We start from the raw sequence: 20,461 nt of genomic DNA, 5'->3' as shown, positions 1-20,461 counted from the left end.
AGGCTGCAGCCAGAAAAGGAACCCAATAACGAAAGAAATTGTCAAGCTGTATCCTCACTGACACCCCAGAGAAGGAAAGAATAGAGCAGGAAAAGGCAGCTAGCAAGCAAAAGAAAAAAGGGCAACAAAATCAAAACAACCCAGTGCATCCCAAACTAGACCAGCTGCCAAGGCTACAGTAAGTTATGTAGGCCTATTTGTCAACTTGACAATGCAATTAAACTTTCAAATTTGGTTCTGCCTCATTGCCTTCTTTTTAAGATTTTTCCCATTAAGATAACATTGTGACAAACAACCCCATAGTGTGTGACAACCGACCCCTTGATGGGGTTGGTTGTCACAATGTGTCAGAGTGTCTTTGATGGTAAATTACTTCTTCATTACAATAAGTTGGAAAAAAAGAGAGACACACATTTCAAGCCAACACCTTAAGCTTCAATGTAATGTAGGAATGGCTATTGACAGATGTTTTGGTGATGAGCAATTCTCACTAGAGTAAAAAGTGTGCCTACTTACCCCGTTCTCCCCTACTTAGAGAGTACTGGCACTGTTTGTTTACTAAACACTAACTGAGGCAAGATCTTTAACAGAAGAAACAAAATCAATTTAATGAAAGATCACTTCTAGCTTCATCAAAAATAAGTCGAGCTAGAAGATACTCAGTAATACATGTATTTATCATTATGGACATTGTTTGTTTCTCTGGGGACTTTTTAATGAGAATAGTTTACTGATCAGATGACACACTTTGTTGTCGCTTATGCATTAGAAGTTATCAGATATTCAGATCAGATATATTGTAAGTGACACTGTGCAAGCACAGAAAACAGCAACAAATGAGAGGACTTGTGGGAGAGGACATATGCACAAAATGTGACACATGTACACAAACATACAAACACAGTCAGGCATTCCTCTCACCTTGGTGGTTTTGACTTTGTTGCCAGTGCTGCAGGACCAGCCAGTGAGGTCAGGCAGGACCTTACACTCCTCCCCGTCCATGCATGGATGCATTTGGCACCACCACTTCTGAACCACGATTGAGGCTTGAGCAGCAGGGCAGAGGTTCAGAGGAAACGGATTAGAAAATGGATACAACGATACGGTGAATAGTATTAATGACAATGGGAAAGAATAGTGCACAACACAAACTGTTCCCTTGCCTAATTTACTTTATTTCAACAGCCAACATGAACACTATCTTAGAATGGCTAAAATCATTGAAGCAATGTCAATTTCACAAGCGCTGTCCATGGTGCTGATCCTACTGCAGGAAACAGTACAATAAGTGGAAACACTGTGGCTCTGTTCATACCTCTAGAACCTCAGTGATTAATTAGATTAATTTAATCCCACAACATTGGATCACATATAAATGCTGTATTGTGCATTTGTGCAGATGTCAGTCACTTCTTATAATTTACTTTAAACTACAGCTACAGATCTTCCCTTTTTTTCTGGGGTTCTTTTTGTATAATCAGCGAAACGCAGGCACATTTAAACAATGAGCTAATGAGTATTAATCCTAAAGCCGAATCATGAGGGAAAAGAACAGGATTATGGTGAAGGAATGTTATCTATTAAACAGTCTGCTCACTTGTATATGAGAGAGAAATTAATGTGTATGATCAATTGCGAGATTTTTGCAGACATAGAGCTTTCTCTGAAACACTCTCTCTTTAATTCCATGCAATGTTGTAAAAACAAAGGGCCTTCAAGAGTTTGACTCTTAAAGAAAGGATTGAAACCACATTTCCCTAATTGCATCTAATTTTCCCAAAAATGAAGTGATGATTTTCCAACATATCTGTGTGCAAGAATATGGATATCACTGAGATTCAGAACTTGGTCTGAGCTACAGTTAATCCAGTCTTAAAGCCCACAGGTTTCTCATGGCTTAGCAGCTGACACTCAAATCTTCCGGATCATCTGACCTACTGTCTAGACAGGAGACAGCCCGACTGCTGAGAATAACTCAATTCCCTCTCTCCTAACTCATCATCTATCCCTCCTGCTGTCTCATGTGTGGATGGAAGGAAGGATAAAAGAGTGTGCCCATTCCTCCAACTTCATCAAGCCGGTGGATTGATGACGTTTGGAAGGAATTTTTTTCCTCTAGTGACAATTGTTCCCAACAAAGGAAGGAGATGTGTTAGTATTGGCAGGGAAACAGGCTTTCAACTGCATAATGCAAAACAACATGGACAGATCCTCTCACGCATTAAGTAAGAAGAAAACACAGGGACTGTGAGAAAGAGAGACGGGGAAGACATGGCTTAATAATGAGTTCGCCAAGAAAACATGTTTGTGTTGTGGAAATGAGCAGCGAGTGGAACTGAGAGAGGCAGAGAGAGAAGGGCGGAATGAGAGAGGCTGTTTGAGGATGACTATCGCTGTGTCCAAAGAAGAAAGGAGAATGTGAGTAATGAACTGAAGTGAAGTACAACATAGGTTGCACAAATGCAATGACAAAGAGGGAATTCATAGGGAGACTAGGAAAGCCAACACCAAGTTGTCAAGTCATTGCAAAAAAAAAAAAAAAAAATCTCACAGCTATTGTGGAGAGTAATGTTGAACACACTGTTATGATGCATGAGCTCAGTGGCAGTAAGCGGTTCTAAAAACCAATGGCTGTGTAATGCTCGTTAATGTGGCCATTATGGTGTCGACGACGGTGCTTTGCACTCCGAGAGTGTTATTTAGAGCTAATGGGCATGGCCTGTGAGTGCTATTATGGAGTTAGCGTTCCCTGCTGCTGCTTATCGCATGCTATACTAGGAGGGCGGGGCGGCGGGCATGACACATAAGCACCTGCCTGTCAACTGAGAAAATTAACAGGGGCCTTTGCAGGGCCTGTGATGTCATGGTTAGTTCAGATGTTGGGCAGCACTCACAGACAGGTCTCAACAGGTCGATGATAAAAAGATTACAGAGGTACTTAGTGTGTCTGCAGTACTTCATTCTGAGATCATCGCCTCTGGGACCATATTTTTCTCTTGTCTCCACTAATAGTAGATGTTTGCTAGTAGACATTGGTGCTAGGAGCTAAAGCATTTGATGACCACTTTGGATGGACATTTTGAATTCCACTTTAAAGGAGTAGTTCAACATTTCAGGAGCATACGCTTATTTGATTTATTGATAACACTCTGTTCAGTAAATATTAAGCTACCACCAGAAGCTGGTTAGCTTAGCTTCGCACAAAGACTATAAACGGAAGGAAATAGATGTGCTTTGTCCACCTACGAGCACCTCTAAAGCTCACTGATCAACACTGTATAGGACATTTTTATTTTACAAAAACCAAAGTGAAAAAAAAAAATTCCTGTATTTTAAACCCATTATATATTGAAATTTTTTAGTTGGAATCTAGCACACTAAATCCACTAAATGTAATTTGGGGAGCTTTAGAGTTGCTAGTAAGGGGACCTCTGGACCAAGCCCCAACCTCAGCAATTTTTACCAGCATCCAATAAGGAAGTGACCAAAATTGTAGTACCTTCCGGTGGCCACTGGGGGTGGTACCAAGACTGAGCAATTTTTCTTTGACTCACTTGTTAGACAGGCCGTTTTCAAAGTCTTATTAAACTTATTTACAGCCTGGTCCCCAAAACCATTATAGTCTGTATGTTTAGGTCATATCTCCATGACAACACTGAGGGGGGTGAATTTTTTCCTAGCAGGCTAGTTTTTATTCTTTTGGAGGTTAAAATGAATTGGCGCGATCTCTTGAGTGACAGCTCTCCGCCCGTTGTCCCTCACAAAATTTCACAAGATGCCAACGCGTACAAACCAGGATTATTGGATGCCGTGTGAATAACTGAGGTCAGCACGGATGATACATCCATATTATATACTATATATGCTCTGGACAGATCCCGGTACAACTGTACATCCGGCTGGCTCTAGCTTCATATTAAATGTACAGTTGTAAGAGTGGTATCAATCTTTTCAATTAGATAAAGAAAAATCAGAAAAAGAAAAAAGTGTATTTCCCAAAATGTTAAGTGATTTATTTATGGGTCTGCTGTCATGTCTCATATACTTAATTGCATTAAAAAATAATTGAGCTAAAACATTGTCAGCATTTCTTGAAACTATGGCCCCTGAAAAAAAAATCCCATATATTCAACAAGTATGAGAAAATGAACAATGCACCTTTCTCAAAATAGAACATGCATTCTTCATAAAAAAATATCTCTAACTTATTGAGTACCTCTGAGCCTACCTACTCTAATTGCATCAGTCTCATTAAGAGCCTGCATTTATATTCAGAAGGTGCATATGCTAATTAAAAAAAGGTTTAGAGCTCAGGAAAACATTTCATCACCGTTACTATCAGCTCATTACTATGGAGTCTACACTCAAAATGGCTCCCTTTTAAGTTCTCCATCAAAACTTCCAGCGCGGGCTCAGCTCGGGGCAAACGTCTAGACAGTGCTTGTGCAGGTGATTAGGCAACACAAGGGACTGAGGCTATGTTATTCCCCAGGTTCTCGCCTATAGTCTCTGGGGTTCTCCAAACAAGGTCTGCTGAGGTTCCACGCTATGAGGCTGCCTACAGCCATGTCTCTCCTCCTATTGATCACACCATGTCAATCTAACGCACACCTGATGAATGCCACTCATCGTTATGCTTGTTGTGGTTACAGATATTCATATTTGTTTGAGTGTGTGAGCCAGTATGTCAGCATTATAAGTGTTCACCCCAACACAGCCTCTTTTCATTTCTTCCCGCAGCGACGCCTGAATTGTCATTGTAATGTTTGTGACATCAAGTGGACTAAGTTGAAATTGCAGGTCCCCTCATCCACATAGGCTGTATGTTCTGTGGAATAAACACATGCTTGGTGTGTTGTTCGAACTCCGGGTGCCAAATAAAAGTAATCATCATATGTTATTTTTATACTTAATGTAAACAGTGTGCTGTTGTGCTGTTATTGATCGATCAACACTTTGAGAGTTTGTGGGTTTTTTTGCAACTTCACAGGTGTTGAGGGGCTATTTGGCAAACAAGACACATGCAAAAACTTCAAACTTGAAAAAAAAAAGAAAATTCACTAATATTCAGCTAAATTAAACAGAATAAACAAGTTCCCACCCAACCACACACACTGTTTTCATGGGGGTGGGGGGGCAGACAATCAGTCTGGTATATCTCACATAATATATTAATATTTCATCTGTGAAAAAGCTTAATTTCTTTTTAGACACATTAAGGTAGGAAATGTGATATGAGAACAGCCAACTCTGCCATCCAACAATGACATGCAAAACGTATTTCAAGTGTTGGAAATTAATATTGAACACCAATTTTGCACGTTCAAAGAGCATTCCCCTTCAGTCTTACCCTTTCATCTCAAGACATTCAAGTCACATGATAAAGAATAATAGATGAGTATATATAAAAAAACTAATTCAATGATGGCATATCCCATTGTATCATTCGAACGAAGCCTTCTAATACAATATGGGCACTCAGGAGTATGCCTGTTATAGTGTTTGCTCATTAATACTTTACAAAGGTACCATGTGCACTCACACAATGGAGCAACACAAACTGCACTACAGAGTTTGCTTTTACTTTGCATCTGTGTGTGCACACGTGCCTGTTGTGCACATATGTCTTTGTGTGTTTTGTGCTTGCATGTGTATACAGTCCCTATGCAGGAAGTGTTATAGGCGTAAAAGCACAATCACAAGCAGTCCTGTTGCCTTGCTCACAGGTCATTAATATTTAAGGGGAACACACACACACAAACACACACACACACACATACACATACATACGCACACATTAAAACACACACAAAAACACAAACAAGAAGTTTGGGATGGACCCAGAGGTATGGATACCCTAAGGCATTGTAACTGTTCCACTCAGTGAGCCTGGAGTGCAGAAACATTTGGAGAGAGGCATCCATCTCTTTCTACAATGATTTACTAACACACTGTATCTCTGTTGCCACGGCTCACACAGCCATGCCGGCACACCCAGGTATGCATGACGAAAAAACACAAGGTGAAAGTGCAGTGGAAAAAAACTGTCAGAATAAGATTATACACGGTGAATGGTTCCGCACATACACAGTCAGCTACGGACTGACAAAATGACAGAAGCATGACACATTATGGAACAGATATAGAAGTAAACAGCAGCCGGCTGATGTGTGCTGAAACGCTAAACTAGATTTCTTTGCCCAGTGATGAAATTTAATTTGTTTCTATTGCACAGTTTGGCAAATCACACACCAAATTAAATCCACACATCCACTGTTTTTTATCAGGTCTCTGCCCTGTCTGTCTTTTTCCACCACCAAACACACTTTAAAGATGTTCTTGTGGAGAGAGTTAACGTCCTGTTTTGCAAGTTCTGAAAACAAATCCAGATTCCATATGGGGTCATATAGTTAAGTATTTCTGCTTTTGCCCCATAACATTTCAGAGGAATATAATGTACCTTTTGCTCTACACTTCATTCATCTAGTCGGTGCATTTACTAGTAACATTGTATTTAAAAAAATTGAGGTTCATTTAATGTAACACATAACCAAACGACAGTTAAACGATCCAGCAGTTGGCCTATATAAAGCAGTTCCATTTAGCTCTTCATGTGTCAGCTACAAGGATAAATTTCTCCCTACCCCATTAATGCATTGATAATTTGACCCTCTGAGAGGGGTCATACCTCATAATGAGAACCTTTAAATTTCACTGCAGTATATTACTGTCAGTATTGTATACATCGTTGTAGGCATATTAATAATAACACTTAAATTTATTCCCTGTAGGCGTACAAAAGCCCAAAGCATTATCAACATATTCCTAACTAACCCTGTAAGCATAACTAAACTTGACAGAAGCAGTTTAGTTACCCTGAGTGCTACTGCAGGAAACCCCAAACAGTGGACACACATTTTGTCTTCACTTGAACAAGCTTGTTAGTTCAAAAAAAATTGGCCCCAAATGAGATATCCATGAGACACAAATGGACCAATTACAACGTACATTAGGGTGGGGTAATGAACTAGTATTCTTAGAAACAGATTTACCTGTTGACTTTAATTGATTGCCTATTACTGATCATACTTCTGAAATCACTTCAGCCTCAGATTTAGACTCCAAATCATCTTGCTTTTTACACCAGCAACTCTTCTTTCATACATGAATTCTAACTGAAAGTAAAGACAAAATAGTTGTGTGTTCAATGTTAATCATTTTAACTGTAACTGTATTTCTTTGATGAATGGAGTTCATTTGGAAAAGTTAGTCTCACAGTAATGGGCCCCAACCGTGCAGCAGCCAGCCAGTAATGGGACCTGGTGCCATTTACCCCTCTTTCAGCCAACATCAATAATGTAACTCCATTTACACTATGGTTACTCTACAAAGGCAGGCTACTGAGAGGGGTTTGTCTCACTCCATCAGTGCTACAATTGGAAAGGCGAGAGTAGCATGTGTGCATGTGTAATCTGTGCATGGTTTGTGTGTGTAAGACAGTGTTGAATGAGAGAAGATCTTTTGTAACTGTGAACCAGGGGTCAATCATGACTCATGAGATAAGTGCTACTGAGCGCCGGATATGGAAGGGAGGGGTGGTGACGGGTTGGAGGTGAGATCAGAATAGCAAGTTAGAAAACCTCATGACTATAGTGTGATGTGTGAAATGTGTGTGTGTGTGTGTGCGTGTGTGTGTGTGTGTGTGTGTGTGTGTGTGTGTGTGTGTGTGTGTGTGTGTGTGTGTGTGTGTGTGTGTGTGTGTGTGTGTGTGTGTGTGTGTGTGTGTGTGTGTGTGTGTGTGTGTGTGATCCTGTCAGGTAGAAACAGAAAAAGTGTTCAAAGGTAATTTATCATTGATAGACTTCCAGTCACACACTTCTAGTCAGCATCATTCCTTACTCTTGGCAAAACAAGAAGTAGTCTTTAGCATGCAAAAGCAAAGCATCAGGGCAATGTCTGTTCCGAAAGGTTATCAAAGTTTCACATGGTTCCTTGTTTATCCCAACTTCCATTACAAAGCCAATCATCTTTGCTATGGTTGCCTGATTTGATCATTATCAAGCAATTGTTCCCATCTGGGATCTCATCAAAGAGGTTAAACAACAAATCTACTTGCTTTATTGGGTGAAAACAGTGCTGAAATGAACAGGCAAGTGTGTTTGTGACCGAGTCATTTGAATGGGAAAAGCACCTTCTACTGGCCACATACAGGAATAGCAACACACTGGATGCTGTTGGGTATTATGGATAGTTATGATGACTAAATATGGAGAGTGATTGGACAGTTAGAGTACAGCAGAGAAAGTCAGAAGGGATTCATAGCGACAGAGATTTGTTTGTTTCATTTCCGAGAAATAAAATTATTCCCAAAAATTCATGGGCCTCAGTTTACAGCACACAAATAAATAGATTAATATTGTTTTTTTCAGCTTGATACTAAACTTTTAATGACTTTTCCATAATTTGTGAGATTTGTTTGCAAATCTGTTTTGGGTCCAATGATAATATTGTAAAACATATTTCAATGCAATATTTTTTTAATTCTGACTTTAATGACTGACTATAGGCTGATCTGAAATTTCTGACTATGATATGTTTGTGTTTGTTCAGTTGTGCCCACTTTTTTTTATGTATTTTTGTCATGATGATCAAATATTGCCACAAGCGAGCAGTACAAAATAAAAATTAATTTTCGATATGGTCAAAAGAAAATACAAATATTGGTGCATGATGTGAAAATAGTCTTGAAAATATTCTTATAATTTTACTTTAACAACAAAAAACATCAGCTCAATTACTGAACAATTACACAAATTATTGAAAAATTGCTATTGCTATTGAAAAAAGTGCTTGTAATACATAATACACTCTACATTAAATCAATTACCCCTTTAATCTATTCATTGTTGACTCACTCTATAATGTAATACAATTATTAACACTATGGAGAAAAAAAATCACTTTATAATGAAATAATTGAACCATAATGTGACAAGTTGTTTCATGATGGGCAAATAGTTATTACATTATGCAATCAGCATTTTGTTACAATATCGACCAGTTATTAGATAAGGGGTTTTATTTATTTTTTAATTAAATGATGGGTCATGGTTACACTATGGGCTCTTACAAACCACCATCAACATGACCAGACGTCTTTGCTATGAATGCTGGGTGTGAAGACACTTTAGACATGCAAGGAGATATATTCCCAGATGCATCACTAGAGAAAATATAAGGTGATGAAAATGTGTGGCCTAATGCTGAAGATAGGGGGCTAAGAAACCCCACAGTACTCACCCTTACACTGCATGAGAGATTATCTTTCTGTTTTTCTTTAGATGTTTTTATTCAGCCCTGAAAATTCAGGAGATTTTGTTTGCAACAACTTATTTTCTTGTGAATAAAAATTCTGGTGAAAGTTATTGAAGCAAATTGCTGCGTTTGCATTCACTCTTGTTAAAGAACTATGGTACGCTCATCAAAAGAAAATATTTTACTATTATTCTTTAATGAAACAGCGATTTATGAGAAATCACTCAAATCATTTTAACTGATAACTGATGGATGTCGGATTTGTGTTGGACTGTGGCTTCAGTTCTGAGCAATGCACAAAATCAATAGAAAAAAACAGTATTACAATTATCAATTGATGTGCCTATGTGTCTATTTATATAAGAAATAAAACTTTAAAAGACACTGAACAAATTTGCAACCTTCCTAGTCTGAGAAAATACATCACTCCATATTTGTCCATACATCTCACCAACGTGTCTGTATGTGTTTGCCTATCATTCTGGTCGATGTGAGTGTGGATTCAGTCTCCACCTCCGGGCTGACCTTAACAGTTTGAACAACCTGTGAGCTTCAGAGATTCACTGGCTCTACTCACGGGTGAGACAACTATGTATTTTCCACTGGTATGGGGCTAATACAGCATGATTGGATCGGGTCTGCCAATAATGTGTGTGTATGTGTGTGTGTGTGGGGGGAGGGTGCGTGCGTGCCTGTGTGTGCCTATGTGTGTGTGTGTGTGTGTGTGTGTGTGTGTGTGTGTGTGTGTGTGTGTGTGTGTGTGTGTGTGTGTGTGTGTATTTGTCTGTGTGTTTTGAGATCTCTGTGGATGATAGAGGTCAGTGACACTGCTGGTTTCTTGCTGGGCCGGAGCTCACAGTGCGGGCAAACGGGTTGAACAAAGGTCTTGTAATGTCGATCCGTAGCGCTCATCTGTCATCACTACTCTCCCTTATAGACAGCTTGCATTAACAGGCACAAACACAACTAAACAGAAATATATACTAAGTGTATGTATATGCTTGCTGTCCATGAGTATGTTGCTAGATACTACTATGGACAACATAATGATTTGATTATATTTTTTTTCCCCAAAAAAGCTTCCCTCTTGCCATTGTTATGTTCTTTATTTTTTATTATTCTTTATTTAGATCCCTATCAGCTTGGATTACGACATCATCAGTAGTATTTCTGGGATCAATGTCTTGACCTATAAAAGAGATCGGTAGAAAATACTTTCTCTATACCACCATCTGTAAACTAACTTACTAAAATAGGTGACCCGACTAGATATGAAATGGAATGCTGTCGCAAATTAAATCAGTCCCTTTAAACTGCCAATTCAATTTCCAGTCTTGAGGCAGGGACAGTCTTGGACGACAGCTGTCATATACTTGTCGCTCCTTTAATACAACACTGGGGGGGGGGGAATAGGGAGGCAAGGAATCACTGTGGACTGGGCTTCCATTACCTGCATTAGTGACTTTAGCCTTTTCTTGTTTCATGGTCTCTTTGGAACTATAAAATAACCTCCAAATGAACTGACTCATTTGTATGATTAGCAAACACAAAGAAAACCCCAGTGGACATTTTTTCATGGTTCCAATTTCAAGAGCTAAGACAGCAATTCATCATTTCTTTCTTTTGTTGTTTGTTCATCCTCTCCCCGGCTCACCCCTTGTGTGTTTCTTTGTTGTGTGGCTTTGCTGAGAAGGAAAGAAAGGCTAAACGTCGTTTTCCCATCAGCTTTTCATGTTTTCGGCCACCTTTCAAAGGTTTAGCTCCGTTTGTGCTGAAGGCAGAAGAGCAGCGGATTCCTGTTTTGTGCCACAGAAAAAGCAATTTTCACACCAAATCTAACCTTGCAGCAATTTAAAATGAGGTGCAATATATTCATCTGTTCCTGCAGTGAACTCATGTATTGATTTAAGGAATATCTCAGAATTAATCTTGTAATGATTTGTTTTAGGTGAGATGTTTCATGTAGCAACTCTAATGATGCAAGATGATTAAAAACATGTTTAGCCTCTTTGACCCTGTTAGACTCAGCAGAGGGTCAATGGTTACATAAACATTTCCAGACCTACAAAAATGAATTCTTAATTCTCATCATCTTCCCAATGTTTGTCAGACATTTAAAATTATGGACAAAACATATCAGATATTTTCCTTGATTCAATAGTGTAGGATGATTCTGTATTTCATTGGGATATATGAACATACACATTGGCACACAAACACACAGGGTTGGGGAGTGTTTTACCTTCCACACAGGATGGTCTAGCTCTGGTGGTGCCAGCGACCTGCCCTGGAAAACAGGAACACTTGACGGTTTGAGAGCGCTCCTCAATCTTATTCTTATTACAGCAGCGATGGTTGGCCACGACCTCACACGTACCCTGCTTCACCTGGTATGACACTGAGCGAGAGAAAAAGAGAAAGAAAAAGAAAAAGAGGACAGGAGAGGCGGATTATTTGCAAGAAGATATACCGACTTCTATGATAGCTTATTGGTGTTCTGACGCTTAGTTGCTCCAAAACAAATGTGTTCTAAATGAAAATAAATTTGTGCTGCAAATTACAATCAAATGTACGCTGCAACAGCTCCTCTGATGGATTAAACAAATCTGCTGAATTATTTATTTTTTGTATAAACCCTTCAATGCATTACAGTCTCATACCCTTTGATTCATGAGTAAACACTCTTTAGTGATATATAGCTTTTATACCAAGCCCATTGCCCTCATTAACTTAGCGGCTTGTCACTGCGTGCACAACAAACCACTTGATCTAAGAAAAGAACAGTCTTGGACATTTTATGAGGGAGACACGTGGCAGAGCAACCCACTGAACTTATCACTGGTCAGTGTATCAAGTATAACATACCACGTATATATGGCTGCATGCTGCACAATCCAGACATGAGGGACTTGATGGATTTCATTCATTTTGACACAGCTTGTTCAGGCTCATGAGCCTTATGAAGCTGTGTCCAAGTCCCACATGTCTCATGTGTGTGGTATGTTGCCACATGGGGTATGTTTTGCTTTCTTGTCATATGTTGCAACTTTCCAACCCTGAACATTCTCTTGACAGTATTGGGTCAAAAGGGCACCCTTAACTCGCTCTTAAATAAACTGTGTATAGCCTGTTCTCAGCCTTTCTTCACATACAATAAAAGTGCATTGAGGATGCAGTAGGGAAATATGTGAATAGGCATGTTGCTATAAGTGTTTACTGTGTAATGTCTATGCTAAGTCTGTTTCAGTCTGCACAATAAAGCTGTGAATCACTTAGGTGGCGGCTTTTGTTGCCTCCTAAAGAAAAGCGCACCGGGCCACAGATGTTGGGTGAAATGTTTAGTATATCTAATCTTTGCTTATGGCTTCTGAACAGATCCCAGCCGCCTTATCTTCACTCTCAGAACTTGTTTTTGCACTCCTGAGAGCCGCTGGCACCGTTTCCCCAGCACAGCAAACCCTGCTGGCGACATTATTACCTATAAGCCTCTTTACAGGCCTGGAAAATCCTTGGTTACACTGTACCATAAGCCCAGATTTCATTTATGTTCGTGACTTTGCCCAGACTCCCAAACTTTTTATGCTCAGCAGAATGAGCTTTGCAGACAGACACAAAAGTGTTCACAGACACATACATACAAACACACACAGTCACACACACAGCTGTAAGCTCACAAACACAGCGCACATGGAGCGCGCGCACACTCTGTAGAGGGTTCCATTTCTGCAGGCCATGGCCCCTCTCATCCTTTCTGATTTAAAGTTTGTTTGTTCTCTTCTCCAGAGAGCCCCATCAATGATCCCAGGCTCACTGAGAGCGCCCCTCCACTATCATCCCTCCACTTTCATTTCCCTCACTCCCCTCTGTCTCAGGCTCTCCTGAGGCTGCAGCAGCTGCCGGATTACCCCAGTGCACGTAGGCATTCACACACACACACACACACACACGCACAACATACACATACACATGTAGCCTATATTTGCTGATAAAAACCTACAGTCAAGTAAAAAAGATAATAATTATAAGAGGAATAATCACTTTGAAAGCACAGGTGCATTATAAAAGGTGTAATTCAATGTAACACATTCAAATTGCCTTTCTTTCAATAAGATTCATGATTATTACTGTATTATTTGTCTGTACTAAGATTTAATTTAGCTGTTGCAGTAACTGGGTAAGACTGGGTAATCAACTGCCACATCTCAGAAATTGACAGTTAGATAGATAGTTAGTGATAGGGCGAGAGAGAGAGGGAGTCACAGTGGACGAGGAGAAGAGGTGCCACAGGCAGCACAAAGAACAAAGAGCGGCTTGCCTTCCACTGGCATAATGAGGTCAGGAGGTCCACAGGTCTCCCTTTCTTTATTGCCTGCATCTGACCTGGGCCTGGGCTGCTTGTATGTTCATGCCTCAGCGCTGGAAATAGCCAAAGGCCGGAGTCATAATGTTTTCGGGTTATACGTCTTGTCACCCTGTCCGGGGCATTCTTGTGAGCGCAATATCTCAAGAAACGCTTTTAGGGATTTTCTTCAAACTTTGCTCAAATGTCCACTCCAATTCAAGGATCAACTGATTAGATTTTGGAGGTCAAAGGTCAAGGTCACTGTGACCTCATGCTTCGTATCAGGCAACATCTAAAAAAAAAGAGATCGAGATAAATGTGGCTCACTTTTCACACTTTTCTTAGAGGATAAACTGATTACATTTGGATGTGAAAGGTCAGGGTCACCATGACACTGCTTATTGTGAAAGAAATATCTCCAGAATGCTTTGAGGGATTTTACTTCAAAAGTTTGCACAAATGTCGACTCGGTCTCAAAGATGAACTGACTAGATTTCAAAGGTTACTGCAACCTTACATATTGTCAGGTCGAAGTGACCCTGTAACATATTGTAGCTTCTTAGGAGCTTTACCTTCTTTAAACATTGCCTCCCAAACATGTACTTTTATCCTTCTGTAAGTGTATGCCTCACAGAGCGGTATTTCTATTTGAACACTGTAAAGCTTTGAGATTGTGTGTGAGCAGTGGATGTAGTGTATGGTGTAAAATACGTCTGGTGTGAGGTATATGAGATCCCTTTCTCTCAAAGGGATCTCTATTGTTTAAAGAAGACCGCTTGCAGGGAAGAGCTGTTTTTATGTGGTTTAGAGTTGCAATTTAATGGGGGGGGGTAGGAATTGAGGTTGAAGGTGCTCTTCTAGCAAATCATTTTAAAGCCTCTCTTTTATGACAAGTTCAAATGGATACTCCAAACAGCTTCAGTGAGTGTCAGGTGTTGCAAGTGTGGCCTTCAACATGGAGTATCACAAGCAAAATCACACTTTTCACATCAATCTGTTATCCTGTAACTATCATTAATTGGGGTGAAGGTCTGTCAATTTAGAGAAGGAATTTCCTTCAGTAAGTTTTATATCAGACTGAAATGTCAAAGAAAAACATTTCATGCGGAGAAGACACATTTGTAAGTGATGACACTACATTTTTAGTAAATAATTAAACCATGGGGTGAGTCTCAGTGTGTGTGTGTGTGATATCGAAGACATCCTGACATTTGACCATTTACTTTCAGAATAATTTCTCCAAAAATATGATAAAAGTAGGTGGATGTGTCAATATGTAAAGCTATACAAAGTTCACAGCCCAAATTTCATTTTGATTTGGGAAAAAATATCTCAAAACCACTCACTTTTGTTTTCAGTGCATAATAAACATGGATGCATGTTAGATGTGTGTTGAATTACATACTGGAACATTTCATATTATTGCAATGCTAGCAGCTATGGGAGTCTGTATTAGATGGTCTGTACGTATAGGCACAGTGGTGCATGGGTTAGCAATAATATCAGGGTGCTATTACTGACCATGCTTACATGTTGATGTTAAGTCGGACCAAAGTGGTGGGTCAACGAAGCCACCATCAACAGGCTGAAATTGGTAGTCCAGCTAAAATGGAAGTTGTCAGAATTGCTCCAGTTTTCAAATTGCTGCACACATTCGATTGGTGTCTGTCATATAAAACAAACTGATCATCACTGACCTACCAGCTGTCAAATAAGGATATAAGGAAGATATGATTTCCTGCAGTGTGGTTGAAAACTCGCTTCTCAGCGCCAAAACTGAGTTCCAGGAGAGAACAGCATAAACATGGGTCAATATCTATCAGGAGCCAAAACCAATATGTCTGAATCGAAAGCAGCACAAAACCAGGACAAGTCCCAGACATCAGGAAAGTAGTCCGGAGTGCAGACTGAAGTACTGCAGCTTGACTGTGAGCCTCTGTTCAGAGCTCTGTTGCCTCTTAACCCTTATCTGCTTAAGATTCATGTGTTGAGCAGTCTGCCTCCAGCTCTATACACATAATAACAGTGTATCTAATGTCTCAATGTTGCCTTTAAAGCATTCTGTTATGGCCATCTCAATGTAATAGAGGCAAGCACAAGCTGTGATGAAAAGACTCAAGCATGGCTAAATGCTTCTATTCCCGCGGCAAGCAAAAGCGAGGTGGGATGGGAGATGGAGGGTGGGGGGGATCCGCAACAGTAGCTGGGCAGCCAACAAAGCGAGCTAGCTTGAACTGATGGGTTAGTCAGGCGATTGATGTAGTCTGACAGACACAGGCAAGCAGGAGCATTGTGCAATTCATCAAAAAGCTGTGTCTTTCCCCTGTCAATACCTGACAAGCATGTCCACTGCTATGAAAGACCAGAGATCTGGTAAATCTGTCAAAGACAATGTAGGGGAGGGGGGCATACTGTACGCCTCTGTAAGAACACAATGGCAAGTATCAAGAGACACAGTGATCAGTTGTGTGAGAAAAGGTGAGAAACCATGTGAAAAAAAATTCAAATCCTCTCTACCATACATCAGCATATTTACATGTTACAGCTAGTTTTGTTCTGCCTTTATTTCTTCAGTTGTCCTCTTATAACCCTTGTGGTCCTTCCTTCCTCTCCTCCACTTTCCTCACTTGCTCCATCTCCTACTCACACAGCCCATCAATCCTCCTGACATTATCAGACTTTAACAGACCTGCAGGCTTTATGCTAATTATCATAACAGGTTGTTGGTACAGCTGAGTACTCCTGCGCAACAAATCCATCCCCAATAACACTTGCACTCTAAGACCTTGCCATTGCATCTTATAAGCATCCTGAGATAAGGGCAAACATACTGGTGTACAGAATGCTCAACAGTAAACATGCATGGATGCTCATGCAGACAGTTGTGTCTACAACAGGCTTTCTTAGACTTGGAGTGAATATAAGGACAACAGCAGCACTTTTCATGCATTAAATCGAATGAGCCAAGGAGGGCACACTAGGAGGGCACACATGCTATAACAAGCTGTGGAAAGTTGCCATACACAGTTTTAGTTTTGCAGGTCGAAGTATATGAAGTCTGCAAGCTAGCAACTAAATTGTTTGTCTCAGATGAAATCTCAGGCATTCAAAAAAGACGAGAAAATGGGCATGTTAGAATGTCATTGCCATAAATGTAATTGTCAAAACACAGGAAAATGTTACTCGAGGCTGTAAAAGCACAATCAACCATTTTAACACAAAGAAAAATGCTGTTTAATTGAGAAACAGCACGTACGGTTGGAGTGCATAAATATGTGTGTTGGATTACCTTGATAGCTCCTGCAATGCAATTTATTGTGTGATCCACTTATGATTATTCCATGTAATGGTTAATAAATACAGTAAATGAATAGCATCAAAGATCCAGGGGGCATATTATTTGTTGCTGCATGCTTCAAAAAGTTATAATGAATGCTTTAGTTGCTCATTTCTCTGAGCTGAATACGTCAGTGTTCTGATATGAACCCAGAGAAGAGAAAAGCTTTTTCCTGTATTGAGTAAATTATGTGCATTTTGTTTGTGCTTTTACGGGTTGTCAGGACTGAGAAGAAAATGGACTCACACGGTCATTATTTTTTCCTGGATAATGTATTTCTACAATTCCAGCAAACATATGCTTATTTTACCTGTATTACAGTTTAATATGTATTATAATTTAAGACATAAAAGTGCTGAGAAACTACCAAATTACTTGTAAGTAAATGGCAGGCAATAAGGGCCAAAAGAGTAGATTATATTTTTTCACATTTATTTAAAGAAACAACCGTCAATCATAATAGGTTCTGCGTGGTAAGTTGAAATTCATTCCTTCCGTAGCTATTGTAACTTTTTTCTGCTTTTTTTGGGAGAGTTTTCTGTAGATTGCCTTTGGGAATTGCATTGTGCAAATGAGACTATGATAATTTGAAAATGCATATGTCTAGATGAGCATTTTTTTACCTCTAGAGCCACCATGTGGCAGCAAGTGGTACATCACCAGTAACATGAATCACATGGATGCCTAACTGACCTGTAAAATAAAGAAAAACTGCAGTAACATAGAACTTAGAAACATAGAAAACATATCCAGCTTATTGCATGGCCAATTATTTTTCAACCTCAAACCGATGTCTGTCTCATGATGGCATTCACGGCCAACAAGTCCTAAACTTCCACCAATTAGAGTAAACCCTCTGAAAAAAGCACCAGTTGGATTGGGAGCGAGTCATCTTGTTCCACAGCGAGAGTGAAACAAGAAGGGGGCGGGCACCCATGCTGACCTTCACAATACACAGGACCTGCAATTAGTAGTGTCCCTGCCGTAAGCAGGCTGCCTCCTCTCCATCATAATGAAACTACCACTATCCCTCACTTCAAAGACTGGATGCTGGTAGCATTTCTGCCGCACATAAAGGTCACCTTGCAAAACAAGAGCAGTGAAAGCTTATGAACCAACAGATAATTAAGGGTATCATCATAATTAAGTGTGAGGAAGAGGTGACTTGGGAGGTTGGCGCTAACAAGTCGAGGCGCAAGATGCTGTGACTCAGCACTGTCCCTGTAGCCTGCCCCAGTCAAATAAGACTTTCTTGGTCATTTTCTGGCTTTGGGTAGAGGACTGTCTTCATGACTTGTGGAAATTGAAGATAGAAAAGAGCCTATGGCCATCAATTAAGTCAGAACTGGCTATGGTTTCTACCTTTTTTCATGAATTTCTCAGTGGATAAAGAGAAGTGGAGCTTTGGTTGAAGGGGGTACTGCAAAGCTATGAATATTAATGCAGGCATTGGCAATTAGGAGCCTGAGGATTAGAAGTCATGAGCCGTCATGGCCTCTTCTACAGGAGACATTCACCCTGCTTTATAGCAACACTAAACCACTAAGAATCAGGCTGCTTGAGAACAACGGCATCAGCCCAGATACTGGTGGATGTCTGCAACCACTCTGTAAAGATCAGATCAAACCCACACCGAACTGTTTGTGTTGACAGCTCCTGACAGCTTAAGTGCCATTTGTTTCCATCAGTCAAACAGGGCTGTGTTTGCATCTGTGACCAAAACCAGGTCTGGTCTAGATTACATCATGCCCCAGTGTGAGGGACAGAGTGAACTGTGCCAGCTCAGCCCCCCTCTGCTCTGAGATGGGCTCAGGGAACATGTGTTATACCTTTGCAGTGACAGTGTAATTAACCTCTCATAGTGTTGGAAGGGGGGATTCAGAGCAAGACCTGGTGTACCTGTCGGTCCCCGATGGTTACGGCTGCCGGCGGACACCGGGTCAACGCAGAGCATCACCATGGCAACGAGGAGGGCCACCTGCAAAGGCCACGCTGACCTCCAACACAGCTTCATCCTGAGAGAGGGACAGAGGGAGAGAGAGAGAGGGGCATTGAGGGAAGAGGAGGAGGAAGAGGGAAGGAGAAAAAGGTGAGAACATGCTAACACAAAAAAGAATATACAACATATTGTATAGTTTTTTGAAAGGCGAAAAAGGTCAAAATAAAAATGTAGGAGTTTGAGAACACAGCAGAAGAAAACACTTTTCCAGTACAGACACACATGGTGGGGCTAACTCGCCAGCGGTACAACTATGCTACTAGCATCATTTCATGCCTATTAGTATAACATTAGGATTCACTCATTCAATATTATTCAGGAAGCAGTCTGTTACCAAAATGTTGACTTTATGAGTCATGGCAGGTTTTCAAAGAAACAGAAGGCTGAGCCTGCAACTTACATTTTAATTACTGATAATTATTTTGATTATGGTCTGGATTAATTGCTCTGTCTGTTAAATGTAAAAAATAAATAAAAATAATATTAATAATTAAAAAATTAAAAAATAGCTAGTCAGCCGTTTTTTTTCCAGAGCCCTAGGTAATGTCTTCAAAGTGCTTGTTTTGTACTACTGCCAACAGTTCAAAACCAATGTATGTTGTTGCTGTAACGATTTACTGGTTAATGTATTAAAATTGAAGACATGTTCACTCTAACCACTACACCACAACCCTCCCCCCTTCCCCCTTCCACCAATGTATGACACTAGCCTAAATAGACTGATTTATAGATAATGAACATAATGAGCAGTTGCAGGCAGCACAAGATTTCTTCTTCAGGGCAAGACGTCAGCTCACCTATTGGTCGTCTCTGTCTTATTTGATCTCTCTTCCACTCGGTAGCTCCTCTATGGACAGGGTGCACCGGCCATGGCTGCATTCACTCGCACCTCAGCCCTCCTCCTCTTCCCTTCCTTCTCCTCTTGCTTCTCCTCTTCCTCCCCTCAAACAGAAGAAGCCCCTGGAGAGTGAAGGTACAAAGACACTTGGTCAGAGAGGCTAGTCTGCCCTGGGGTTCCTCAGTGGCCCCCAATGGCCTTGTGTGAAGGTCCACACACTCACACACACACACACACACACACACACACACACACACACACACACACGCACGCACGCACGCACGCACGCACACACACAAACACAAACACACACACGCACACATACAGGTAGAGATGTGAAGGCCTACATTCTGTCAGATCCATTGTTTACAATAGGTTCACCTACCCCCAGGCTGAATGTGATCCTCACTCTAGACATCACACACAGCACTCCCCCTTTCTGTCTTTCACACACAAACATTCTCACACACACACATACACCATCATACATCATGCACATACACACCGATATATACACTAAAACAGTGTACATAACAGTAAAACCTGATTTCAAAATTGGTGTTCAACAAGGAAAACCTGCAGAATACACTCATAACTGAAACAATTACCGATAGCAAATCTGATCATCAA

The 20,461-nt window shown here is 40.4% G+C and overlaps 1 protein-coding gene across 1 annotated transcript in view; it reads right to left on the bottom strand.

The window, feature by feature from the left end:
• The window catches only part of tafa4b (TAFA chemokine like family member 4b), a gene marked incomplete at both ends in the record, with an annotated part of 30,634 nt that extends 11,626 nt beyond the window's left edge, over window positions 1-19,008 (bottom strand). The window contains 3 exons of the mRNA XM_080026606.1: window positions 922-1,046; window positions 11,558-11,713; window positions 18,894-19,008. Of these exons, the coding sequence (XP_079882732.1) occupies window positions 922-1,046; window positions 11,558-11,713; window positions 18,894-19,008 (396 nt within the window). The remainder of the gene's footprint in view (window positions 1-921; window positions 1,047-11,557; window positions 11,714-18,893) is intronic.
• Between the last annotated feature and the right edge of the window lie 1,453 nt (window positions 19,009-20,461).

The sequence above is a fragment of the Ammodytes marinus genome (genome assembly GCF_949987685.1).
Source record: "Ammodytes marinus genome assembly, chromosome: 4".
Lineage (NCBI taxonomy): Eukaryota > Metazoa > Chordata > Actinopteri > Uranoscopiformes > Ammodytidae > Ammodytes > Ammodytes marinus.
This window is presented reverse-complemented; position numbering and strand designations above follow the sequence as displayed.